Source organism: Periplaneta americana, chromosome 15 (assembly GCF_040183065.1).
Source record: "Periplaneta americana isolate PAMFEO1 chromosome 15, P.americana_PAMFEO1_priV1, whole genome shotgun sequence".
In the NCBI taxonomy this organism is placed as follows: Eukaryota; Metazoa; Arthropoda; class Insecta; order Blattodea; family Blattidae; genus Periplaneta; species Periplaneta americana.
Window position 1 is genome coordinate 185,128,831 of NC_091131.1, and position 12,290 is coordinate 185,141,120.

The window sequence follows — 12,290 nt, forward strand, 5'->3', positions numbered from 1 at the left end:
CAGTCTGGACAACTGCTGAATTACCATAGGGCAGCGTTTCTCATTGTATGTTCCTGGGTTCCGTGAGCTCTATATGATTTTAAATTTTATTCCATACTTTCTTACTTGGTTATTTAACAACATTGTATCAACTACTACGTTATTTTGCATCGATGGGATTAATGATAGCGAAATGGTATTTGGCGAGATGAGGTCAGGGATTCGCCAAACATTACATGACATTCGCCTTACAGTTGGGGAAAACCTCGGGAAGAAATCCAACTAGGTAATCAGCCCAAGTGGGAATCGAACCCGTGCCCGAGCGCAACTCTGGATCGATAGGCAAGCGCCTTAGCCAATTGGGCTGCTTTGGTGGTTATTTTATACTTAGTGGTTACTACAGAGTGATTTATATAGAACTGACACATTTTTTTCTTTAATTATTCCGTTGGAAATTCATTCAATGACCCAATTTTATCAACAAATTAAGCAGAATGTTCTGGAGTTTCGATTCCTTGTCACTAGATGCGCAGATGTTTATGTTTTATTCCTATTGTTGGCAGCACTGACCCAATTTTAGCACCAAATTAAGCAGAATGTTCTGGAGTTTCGATTCCTTGTCACTAGGTGCGCAGATGTTTGTTTTATTCCTATTGTTGGCAGCTGTTTTCGACATTTTGTATCAACGTGAAAATGCAGTACACATTAAATCAACGACTCTTCCTTGTGAAGCAATACTGGATTACGAATTCAATTACAGCTACTCAAAGGGCATACCAGAGAGAATTTGGTGTTCACAATCCTCCCAAAAGAAACACAATACTGGGACTGGTAAACAAATTGGAAACAACTGGATCTCTGGTGAGTGAAAAGGGCAAGCATCGTTCATCTAGGCTTCCCACGGTTGTTGACGTAAGAGCACGACTGGAGCAGTCACCCAAAAAATCATTAAGACGTTTGTCGCAGGAGACAGGGTACACCTACTCATTGTGTCAGAGAGCTGCGAAAAGTGCAGGCCTAAAGTCATATAGGGTTACAGTTGTTCATCAGCTGCAGGAACCAGATAAGGATAAAAGATTGAATTATTGTCGTTGGTTTCAGACGTTCATTGTGCAAACTCCTGCCATATTGTCCATCACATGGTTCACAGATGAAGCATGGTTCCATTTATCCGGTTATGTGAACTTACAGAACTCACGCCATTGGGCCATCGAAAATCCACATGTCATCCATGAACCACCTATGCACCCGGTTAAAATCGGAGTTTGGTGCGCAATATCCGCACAGAGAATAGTGGGGCCAATTTTTTTTAACCAGACTGTGAACACTGCAGAGTACCGACTGATTTTCATGGAGTTTCTTGAGCAACTGGACGATGTAGAGCTGAGTCAAGGATATTTTCAGCAAGATGGCGCTACATGCCATACATCAAATGAATCCATGGAACTAATTGCAAGTTTCTTTGACGACCGAATAATTTCCAGGAACCTGTGGCCACCGAGATCTCCGGATTTGACAACGCCGGACTTCTTTCTATGGGGTTACTTAAAAGACAGGGTTTACGCCACACGTCCCCAGACACTGGACGATCAGAAGCACAACATCACACAGGAGATTCAAGCTATTGACAACAGAGTCCTCCAACGAGTGGCCAGTAACATGGAACGACGTGTTGAGTTGTGCCTTATGCAGGATGGAGGACATTTTCAACATTTGCTATAGAGGTAAATAATCTCCCAAAATTCCTCTACATTTTAGGTATAATAAGATGTCACTAGTACAATTCATTTTGAAACAATTAATGAAAGAAATGTGTCAGTTCTATATAAATCACTCTGTATAAAAATATATAAATATTACGAAAATATGAATCAATAATATCATTAAACCACCGATAATGATAATAATAATGATAATAATAATAATAATAATAATAATAATAATAATAATAATAATAATAATAATAATATGTTTGATGAAAATCTAAAACGGAAAATACCCGTATTAATTATCACTTTCATCACTGGTTTCTCTGCGTATGTGTTCTCTAAAACAAAATACCGAAAAGACAAAATGCAGAAGTACAGTAAAAATGAGACAACAACTTTCTGCCATAAAACCAGATTGCAGGCTTAAAAAGCAAATACATTCGTCCCACTGAACAATATTGAGATACTAGCTTTCACTTGTCTCTTAACTGTTAAATACTAATAAAATATTACAAGGATTCCGCAGTTACACTTTAGATTAAAAGGGATTTCGCGGTGGAAAAAGTTTGAGAAACACTGCCATAGAGGAAAGATTTTATGGATGTGTACATGTGATAACCGTAATCGCAATTAGGTCGATAATCTCAAGTAGAGACTGTAATCTTTCACTGGTATTAGTGTTTAGTTACAGGAATTGATGAGAAGGACATAATTTATTTTGTGAGGGGACAGCATATACATTCGCTTGTCCATGACTGATCTTGCTCTATAGCTGACGAAAGAAATCCTGAAAATGCCGATTAGTTGAACGTAGGGTAGTAGGCACATGCGGTACCCGACCACTCTCCCTCTCTGCATCTCGCTCCACAAAGAAACAGCTCAGGAAGTGAGGCACGGGCAGTATATGACTTGTAATATTATTCAGTTCAAAGTTGTGGTATTTAATTAGGCCTATGTTTTTACTTCTAAACTTTAAAAAGACTTTGTTTCATTTAATCTATTGAGCTTATTAATAAATGTTATTCGCTTTCATTCTGCAGGAGTCGATGGACTAATTGTTGAAGATGGGGATCATTACCTATTCTGGTACAAGAAGCTCTGAATGCCACAGGAAGCCACCTACACATCTATGCACTGATGAAAAGAAGTTTTCACTTTTATTTCTACCATTGTCTACTCCAGGTTTACACAATATCAAAGATAAAATCATTACAGTAACCTACCAATACTGAACTGCCTGTGACATTTCATTGCAAATAAATGCAAAGATCAAAATTGGACCTACAACCAGACTGAAAATTTATATGCATCTCTATTACCCTAATTCTCAAAATTGTTATGATGGCGTTTGGCAGCTGGACTGAAGAAATTTTCGCACAAATAAAAATATATTAATTACATTTAAAGTACGATCTTATTTTTAAGGAATATGTATCGTAAGTAGGAAACTTTAAGTATGAGTCTAAGAAAAGTACCAATACAGGATTTTTCTTTCATTTTATAAAATCAGCATACTCTCGACACACAAAAACACACCCCAACGAAATTCTCAACACACAACTCAACTTTAAAACACACACACTCTTTGACTCTACACTATACCACAGGAACACATCCTCACAGGAAACAGAACAAGTGGCACCTAGACCAACAACGACCAGTTCTGAAGATGACCCATAAATAGGTCGAAATATGTAAACGAGGTACGTTGAAATTTAACACAGGAAAGTCTTACCATACATATTCCGAAGTAATATGTTTCCAATCTCTTATTTTGCAGGAAAGGTTTCAATCTTTAATTATTATGACGCAAAATTATATTCTAATGAAAACTGTTCATATTTAAATTTAAATAGTAACTTAACATTTAAAATATAATAAAGAAAATGTTAAGTTCAAGGAACAGTTCAGATTCAGTCAGTTTCTCTGAAAATAATTTTCCTACAAAAAAAAATTCTTGTCCATCTTTTCTTAAAAAAATTATAATGTACGTAGATTAGTTGCTAGTGCATTCAGATGTGACTGATTAGGAATGACGTGATTGCCTTGGACACCTCATATTCGGAAAGAGTTCCAGGATGTTATAACTGGAACTTGAAATATTCAGGTGACCCAATTTGTTTCTGGGTCTGTACAATAAATGTACAATCCAAAAGAATTCGTGTTAAGAATTTGTAATGCTTTCAAAATTTGAAAATTTTCGGCTCAGTTTGAATGAATGAATCTCGAAGTAATTTCAAAGATAATCATTGACAACGAAAGAAATTATTGTGTCTTGTACATTGCTGTGGAGTAACGGTTAGCCTGCCTGACCACAGTATGGAGAACATACAGTAAAGACACCTAAGCCATTTCGTGGGAACAAATTCTGAGTGCGCATGTCACGAAACCGGGTGTATTATCTGGAACCTCCACCAGATGGATCTCCATTATGACAGGGCTGGCATAATTTAATATTAACTGAAAACATTCATTACTCATCTTTTAATAATTTTAAAGACACGAGGCAAAGGAATGGCAATATAACTATAATAATAATTACTTCCATATGCAATCTAACGTTCAAGTCACTGTTTGAGGCTTATGTTGGTAAAATTGATCCAAGTACATCATAATACATCATGGCGTCCATTGCGGTGAAGTGCGAACATGAACGTCAACAATGGATATAAGTATTTTGACTTCCTAGTGACATAATATTAATGATAGATAATATACGTACAAAATTATTCGTATTACTGATCAATAAAATAAATAAATAAATATTTTACTAATATTTTAATAGTGGTTTGATACTAGCGATATAGTTGGATTCATTGAGAACTAGACCTTACTGAGCTTGAATGTAGTACCAGCAACATCAAAGGTGCCGACAAGAGTTGTCCCTACTGATTCTTATACTGTGGCCTGACTGTGAAACGAGAGAGCCCATGTTCAAATCCTGGTTGAGACAAATTACCTGATTAGGGTGTTATACGAGGTTTTCCCTCAACTATCTGAAGCAGAATTGCTGGTAACTGTCATTTCACCTCATTAACATCATTTCATGTACCATTTAAATAGTTAGAGATCAGCCAGGAGATCGTGACAGACATGGTTCCAGGATTCGCCTACAGGTATCATCTGTCTGGGGGAGCTACACAAATCCAAGAGAGCCATAGGGGCTTCAAGAGAGTGGACTACAACAGACCAAAGAGAATAGTTAATTCAAACAGATGATGCCGTAGTGAGTCACAGAATCTACAGTGGCACAGCCTTCTGGGCAAAAGATGCAGCAGAATGCAAGCAAGTGAATTGTGAACAGATGCCATCGATCTGAGGGATAGCATATTAACAGGGAGATGAGGGACGTTCCTGTTGATGCAGACTCACCAGAACTGGATGTCATTGCCGAATTGATAAGAAGGCATCAAGCAGTGAATCACCTGCTTGAAGAGCACTTCAAAATCATCACAAATAAGGAAGTTGCATAATAAGCCTAAGGCTACAGTGCTTGCTTATAGGCCCTCCTCTGAAGAAAAAAAAAGATTGTGATCTAAAACTGACTATTTCCAATTATGTAGACCAGTGATCGCCAAAAGCTGTGTCGCAACACATGCCCCTGCCTCCACTTAAGCGTAACCATGACATCATACTTCGATATAAGTAAAGACATTTATCAGCAGCGGACATATGCATGTAATGTTACAAGTGTGTAGCATATTATGTTTCGAAGTCTTTTCCAAAACAGAAAACAGATAATATGTAAAAACTTAATTTTAAGGAGCATGGGAGGAAAAGTATTTCTTTTGTGTAGATGGCAAAAATATGAGATACTTAATTTGTTGTAAAATTTTTAAATGAAGTATAAAAGAACAATGTTTGTTTTATTATTCTTCTTGTTATAAAGACTACCACGCCCTTACCTGTAAATTGAATATTTCATTAATAAACAAACAATAAAAAGTATCGGCTTCTATGTCTTAATCGGGGTAAAATACTTCGACGTTTTTTGGACGTAAGTAGTGTAATTTGAATATTTCATTAATAAACAAACAGTAAAAAGTATCGGCTTTTTCAAATATCTGCTTATGTAAAATACACGTTCTTTTTATGGTAAATAAGAAAATATATTTTATTTTATTAATAATACGAAAATAATGAATAGGAAGATAAAAAGTTAACACGGAAAAAGTGTGTGTAGTTAATAAGTAGAAGAATATTATATTGCTTTTGTTTTCTGGTCACAGTCCGTCTCTGCATTGCCTTCACTGAATTACCTGAGCAGATACCCACTTCACCCCTCTCCCTGCGGTAGTGGTGTGCCGGTTTCATTTCTATTATGTCACAATTTCGTGGTGTTTGGCAACCACTGATATAGATCTACAGTAATCTGTGTTAAAATTAGGCTGCTTAAGACAGGAGTAATGTAACACGTAACATAACATGTAAAACGAATTTGTACCAGTATAGATATAGCATGGAATGCATATAGAGTGTTAGTTGGGAGGCCGGAGGGAAAAAGACCTTTGGGGAGGCCGAGACGTAGATGGGAAGATAATATTAAAATGAATTTGAGGGAGGTGGGATATGATGGTAGAGACTGGATTAATTTTGCTCAGGATAGGGACCAATGGTGGGCTTATGTGAGGGCGGCAATGAACCTCCGGGTTCCTTAAAAGCCAGTGAGTAAGTATAGATACAACATGGACACACAACAAATGATATTCAGCCTGGGCTAACATGCTAAACATACAGATAGGCCTATTTATTATAATGATTGCTGCTTCTACTTTCGTATTAATTATTAACCCACAGAGTAAGTGTAAATGTCGCAGCCATCGTTGTTGCTGGAAAACATAAATATATCAGGTTATTTAAAAATCTGTTAAAATTTTAAATGCTATAACAATATAACATTTTAGATAGTAACGAAAATATCTTAGGTATATTTTGGGTTTATTTTCCAATCTCTTTTTCCATAGTTACTATTTTGTTGACTTAAACACACTGCCTGCTTGAATGCATCCGATAGCTGCTTATACCAAATAACTTTCTATAATAATACCGGACAGCTGTGTACTAGCAGCATTGGCGTGAGTGGGAAATATCGCGGACCTGACATCTAGAGGATTGGGATGGAATTACGTCTACATATACAAATATTAACATAGCAGGATTCGGACTATTGTTTAAAACGTGAGTTACTAATGTGGAATAATATATGAAACATTAAAGAAATGTTGAATAGTATTTAATGTAAAATATTATCTTATATGAAAGCTGCATATTATGAGAAATATTGCATTCTTCATATTACTTTCTGTAATTGTTATATATTTCTTCTTTAGTTTAGTGAGACAAAATCAATTAACTCCATATGTAGATGAAATTATTGGCGATCATCAGTGTGGTTTTAGGCGTAATAGATCGACTATTGATCAGATTTTTTGTATTCGACAGATATTGGAGAAAAAATGGGAGTATAAGGGTACAGTGCATCAGTTATTCATAGATTTCAAAAAGGCGTATGACTCGGTTAAGAGAGAAGTTTTATATGATATTCTTATTGAATTTGGTATTCCCAAGAAACTAGTTCGATTAATTAAAATGTGAAACTTACAGCAGAGTCTGTATAGGCCAGTTTCTATCTGATGCTTTTCCAATTCACTGCGGGCTAAAGCAGGGAGATGCACTATCACCTTTACTTTTTAACTTCACTCTAGAATATGCCATTAGGAAACAGAGAGGGTTTGGAACTGAACGGGTTACATCAGCTTCTTGTCTATGCGGATGACGTGAATATGTTAGGAGAAAATCCACAAACGATTAGGGGAAACGCAGAAATTCTAGTTGAAGCAAGTAAAGTGATTGGGTTTGAAGTAAATCCCGAAAAGACTAAGTATATGATTATGTCTCGTGACCAGAATATTGTATGAAATGGAACTATAAAAATTGGAGATTTATCATTCGAAGTGGTGGAAAAATTCAAATATCTTGGAGCAACAGTAACAAACATAAATGACACTCGGGAGGAAATTAAACGCAGAATAAATATGGGAAATGCCTGTTATTATTTGGTTGAGAAGCTTTTGTCATCTAGTCTTCTGTCAAAAAATCTGAAAGTTAGAATTTATAAAACAGTTATATTACCGGTTGTTCTGTATGGTTGTGAAACTTGGACTCTCACTTTGAGAGAGGAACAGAGATTAAGGGTGTTTGAGAATAAGGTTCTTAGGAAGATATTTGGGGCTAAGAGGGATGAAGTTACAGGAGAATGGAGAAAGTTACACAATGCATAGCTGCACGCATTGTATACTTCACCTGACATAATTAGGAACATTAAATCCAGACGTTTGAGATGGGCAGGACATGTAGCACGTATGGGCGAATCCAGAAATGCATATAGAGTGTTAGTTGGGAGGCTGGAGGGCAAAAGACCTTTGGGGAGGCCGAGATGTAGATGGGAAGATAATATTAAAATGGATTTGAGGGAGGTGGGATATGATGGTAGAGACTGGATTAATCTTGCTCAGGATAGGGACCAATGGCGGGCTTAGGTGAGGGCGGCAATGAACCTCCGGGTTCCTTAAAAGCCAGTAAGTAAGTAAGTATACAAATATTAAGATAGCGGGATTTAGACTATTGTTTAAAACGTGAGTGGAATAATATATGAAACATTTAAGAAATGTTGAATAGTATTTAATGTAAAATATTATTTTATATCAAAGCTGCATATTATGAGAAATATTGCATTCTTCATATTACTTTCTGTAATTGTTATATATTTCTTCTTTAGTTTAGTGAGACAAAATCAATTATTCTGGAATGAATTTACAATAATGCTTTATATACGCATTGCTGACAACTGCAAAGGTAAAATTGATAGTTATCTGATGCTTTTAATAATTAGTAAAGGCATGTGAACAACAGTAAAACTTAATTTGATAAAACCTTAAAATTTCCGATACATTTTAACTTCTATACATTTATTAGGCCTAAATAAAAAATCTAATTTGTATTTTTCTATCAACACAAAGACGAAGGAATTAGGCCTACTAAAGAATGTTGTTGACTCACGTTTTATGATCCCTCGGAAATCGAAAGTACGATTTGGAGCAATTTGTAATGCTGTAATTTTGTAGCAATTATAAACAGCACATAATATACACCCTGACATTTTAACACAGCACTAATTAATAAAACTATTAACTAGCCCAGCAACAATATATATTGCAGTTGATTACAGCTTGTTTCACGAGTATCACCACACCGGCCGCCTAGATAGCAGCACCAGCGTCGTTCACACGTAAAATTTCTAGCTGTCCGGTATTATTATAGTAAGGTATTTGGTTATACTGCCTGCTCATAAGACCATTCTAACAATGTTTTCGCTGAAATGTAGATGGCAGCACCAAATATATGTATTTTATTGTCATCAAAATCATTTGTTAATGGTGAACCTGTTACATTTCTGTTTTCCAAGAAACCATCCTTAACTAAATTTTACTATTCATAACTATTACTATGTATTCTATATTACATGTAATTATTATAGTTGTTTATTAACAAAAACTCTTTCCATTTGATTAATATTGCTTATATACATATGCTTATATTTTAGTTTTCCCTTCCCATTTTTTCTTCATTATATACAAAAATTTTCCGAGTTCCCTCAATTTTCTTTAGTCTACTGTGCTATACAATTTCAAATATGCTATTTCTACATTTAGTTTTAGTAATGCTTCCTGAATAAAAATTTTTCTTGTTCCTTCATTTTCTGGACAAGATACCAGTATGTGTAATGTGTTTTCTTTTTTATTACATAAAGGACATATGTCTTTTCTTACATCTCCTCTTCTATTTTTTAGCTTCCAAATTCCCAATCTTCACCATGCTTATCCCATCCTTTCTTCCCTGTTAAATTTTTTATATTCTTCCTGTCCCCATATGATTTTCATTTCTTTGTAAATTATTAATGATTTTAAACTATTTAAATTGCTAAATATTTTCTGTCTCACTATCTCGTTACTCCTCCTCATTATAATTTTACCTTCAAATTTATATTAATTTCCCCAATTTCTTACCATAACCAATTTAGTCCTAAACTTCTTACATTATTTTCTAATTCTTTTATCCAATTTGACTTAGTTTTCATTGTTTGTAGGTATCTTAAACATCTTTTCAAGTTAGCATTTTCTTCTTTCTCTATGATATAACCCAAAAATTTAACTTTCCTAACTAATATTGTTCCCCTACTGCCCTCCATCCCCATTTCCAATCTGGCTGCTATACTTGAAGCATTTCAAGGGATCCCTAAATATTTCTTACAAAATTTAGAGCTTATTCTGTCTATGTTTAGTTCTAATAAGTAACTTCCCCATATCTCAACATTATATAATGTCTTTTCTTCAGTCATAGCTCTGTAAATATCATTCAGTCTTTTGCTATCTATGTTTGGTCATTTATTTAAACATTTGTCTATTGCTGTTAGTGCTACGTTTCCTGTGTTTATGGTATTTTCATTTTGTTCTTTCCAATCTCTACTAACTAATATTACACCTAAATCCCTAATACGTTGCAAATATTTAATGCAATGTGTTCGACTGTATTTATTTTTATTTTTTGTTTCTTATTTTTATTGTATAATCATATAAATTGTGTTTATTTATCACTTAACACCAATATGTATCCCACTTTGTTGTTTTTTTAATTATCATTTTTTTATTATTAGTCTATTTTTTTATTGTGTACATTTTATTCAATTGTCGGTTTCTGGTTTAATTATGTGAATCCTACTTACTTGTAATCTGATACGAATATGTATTCCATTGTGTTTATTTTTATTTTTTACTGTAGATTTTTTATTGAATTATCGGCTTCTGTTTTTGTGAGATTGGTATTTGATTCTAACATTAATATGTATTCCACTATGTTTATTTTTATTTTATGAGATAAATTTTTATGTAACTACCCCTTTGGATCTCATTATGTACCTAAATTGTATCAGTATGTAATTACTTAATTCCGATCCAGTTGTATGTTCAAGTATGTAAGCAAGTTTTAATCTTGGTTGAGTGTAAGAGAAGGCCTTATGGCCATAACTCTGCCACGTTAAATAAAGCCATTATTATTATTATAAATATGTAAATTTGGTCACACTCAATTTGAATACACCAAATGTACTGTGTTTATCCGTATGTCTGCTCCAAACTATGAAAAAAAGCGTTCTATGTATTTTGTGCCAGTGTGACATATTTTATTTATTTATTTACTCTGGTGGAATGAAGACCATCAAGCCTTCTCGATATTGAAGTGTGTTAGGAATAATAAACAACAGAAACTTGTGTCAGAAACTCTTGTGGATAAATTCGTGAAACCTCTACATAGTAATGTAAGCAAGTTCCACACAGAAAAAGTTTTCCGGTTTTCTTTCTTTCAAGAGCAAAGAATGTAATGGATTAACAAAGAGAAGGAAGACGCTATTACAGTCGTGAAACAAATTAATATTTTAATCAAATACTACAAACATAAAGCCTAGGACCTATATCCACAAGCAACTTCACTAGCTGTTGGGAGCTGCCATCTAGTGACAATTTTTTTCTATTCATGTTAACATGTTTGACCATTGAATGAGCAGGCAGTATAAGCAACCATCGGATGTGTTCGAGCAGGTGGTGCTTAAACATGATGAATGAATTATCACTAAAGTAAGTTTGTAGTTCTAGACGATGTGTAATTTAAAATCCCGCGGCACACTCACACTCTAAACCAGTGGTTCCCAACCAGGGGGGAATTTTGAGGGTTTTAGGAGAACATGCTTACTGAATGGTTGGTGGAGAAACTTCCGGGCTTATACCGCGTTGTCTTGGTGCTAGTGGCTGAAGTTTCGAACGCTGTGTTGTGGTCATCCTCAGAGCAGTCGAAACATTAGCCACTAGTACTAAGACAACACAGTATAACCCCGGAAGTTTCTCCACAGACTATGTACACCACCTGCGGAAGCCTACACGAATAATATTTACTGAATGTTAATTTGTGTCACATTCGCTGAAAGTTAATTCTTGTGGACTCACTTTTTTACCCCTCTTTTCACTTTCACTTTTTTTCCTATGGCCACCTTTACTATTTTCGTTTTCTCACGGCACACCAGTTGTAATAAGGCTGTTCTAGACTATGGATCTATCAATTTCTTTTTTTTTTAGGAGGGGTATGAAGGCTAGCACTGCGGCCTGGGGCTTATTTACCACTCAGAATAGTTGCTCTCCTGTAAATATTGTAATTCAGCTATGTAGTGCCATCTGTCAATCCAGTAAGCTCAAGTCAGGTGAAGTGCCACTTGAACATCTTTTCAACCCACATGAATAGTGTATTATGCATCCTCAGACTAATAGTATCTGCGTATCAGTCACAATACTACATGTAGCTGAAGTAATTAGGAATATTGAACAAGAGAGTGACAGCGGAATTATGAAGAGAAATGGGAAAACCTCGAGAAAAACCTTTAGGAACCTTGACTTTGTTCACTAATACGACTCCATCATTGCCGCGATTTGAATCCAGATCTGTAGTCATCGTCTGTCAGTGCTCTGTCAACTGAGTTACCAAGGTGATCATTGAATG

At 35.1% G+C, this 12,290-nt stretch overlaps 2 protein-coding genes across 7 annotated transcripts in view; both read left to right on the forward strand.

The window, feature by feature from the left end:
• Positions 1 to 3,088, forward strand: part of LOC138715578 (uncharacterized) — a 103,205-nt gene extending 100,117 nt beyond the window's left edge. For 3 of the 6 annotated variants that reach the window (XM_069848649.1, XM_069848648.1, XM_069848650.1), the window contains exons 9-10: positions 1,464 to 1,703; positions 2,729 to 3,088. In XM_069848649.1, the coding sequence (XP_069704750.1) occupies positions 1,464 to 1,701 (238 nt within the window). In that variant the 3' untranslated portion in view covers positions 1,702 to 1,703; positions 2,729 to 3,088. Of the gene's footprint in view, positions 1 to 1,463; positions 1,704 to 2,728 lie in introns of those variants that run through there. The other 3 variants (XM_069848652.1, XM_069848651.1, XM_069848653.1) reach the window with 2 other exon arrangements.
• A 144-nt stretch (positions 3,089 to 3,232) lies between these two features.
• Positions 3,233 to 12,290, forward strand: part of LOC138715580 (uncharacterized) — a 387,038-nt gene continuing 377,980 nt past the window's right edge. The window contains exon 1 of the mRNA XM_069848654.1: positions 3,233 to 3,391. The gene's annotated coding sequence lies outside the window, so the exon portion shown is untranslated. The remainder of the gene's footprint in view (positions 3,392 to 12,290) is intronic.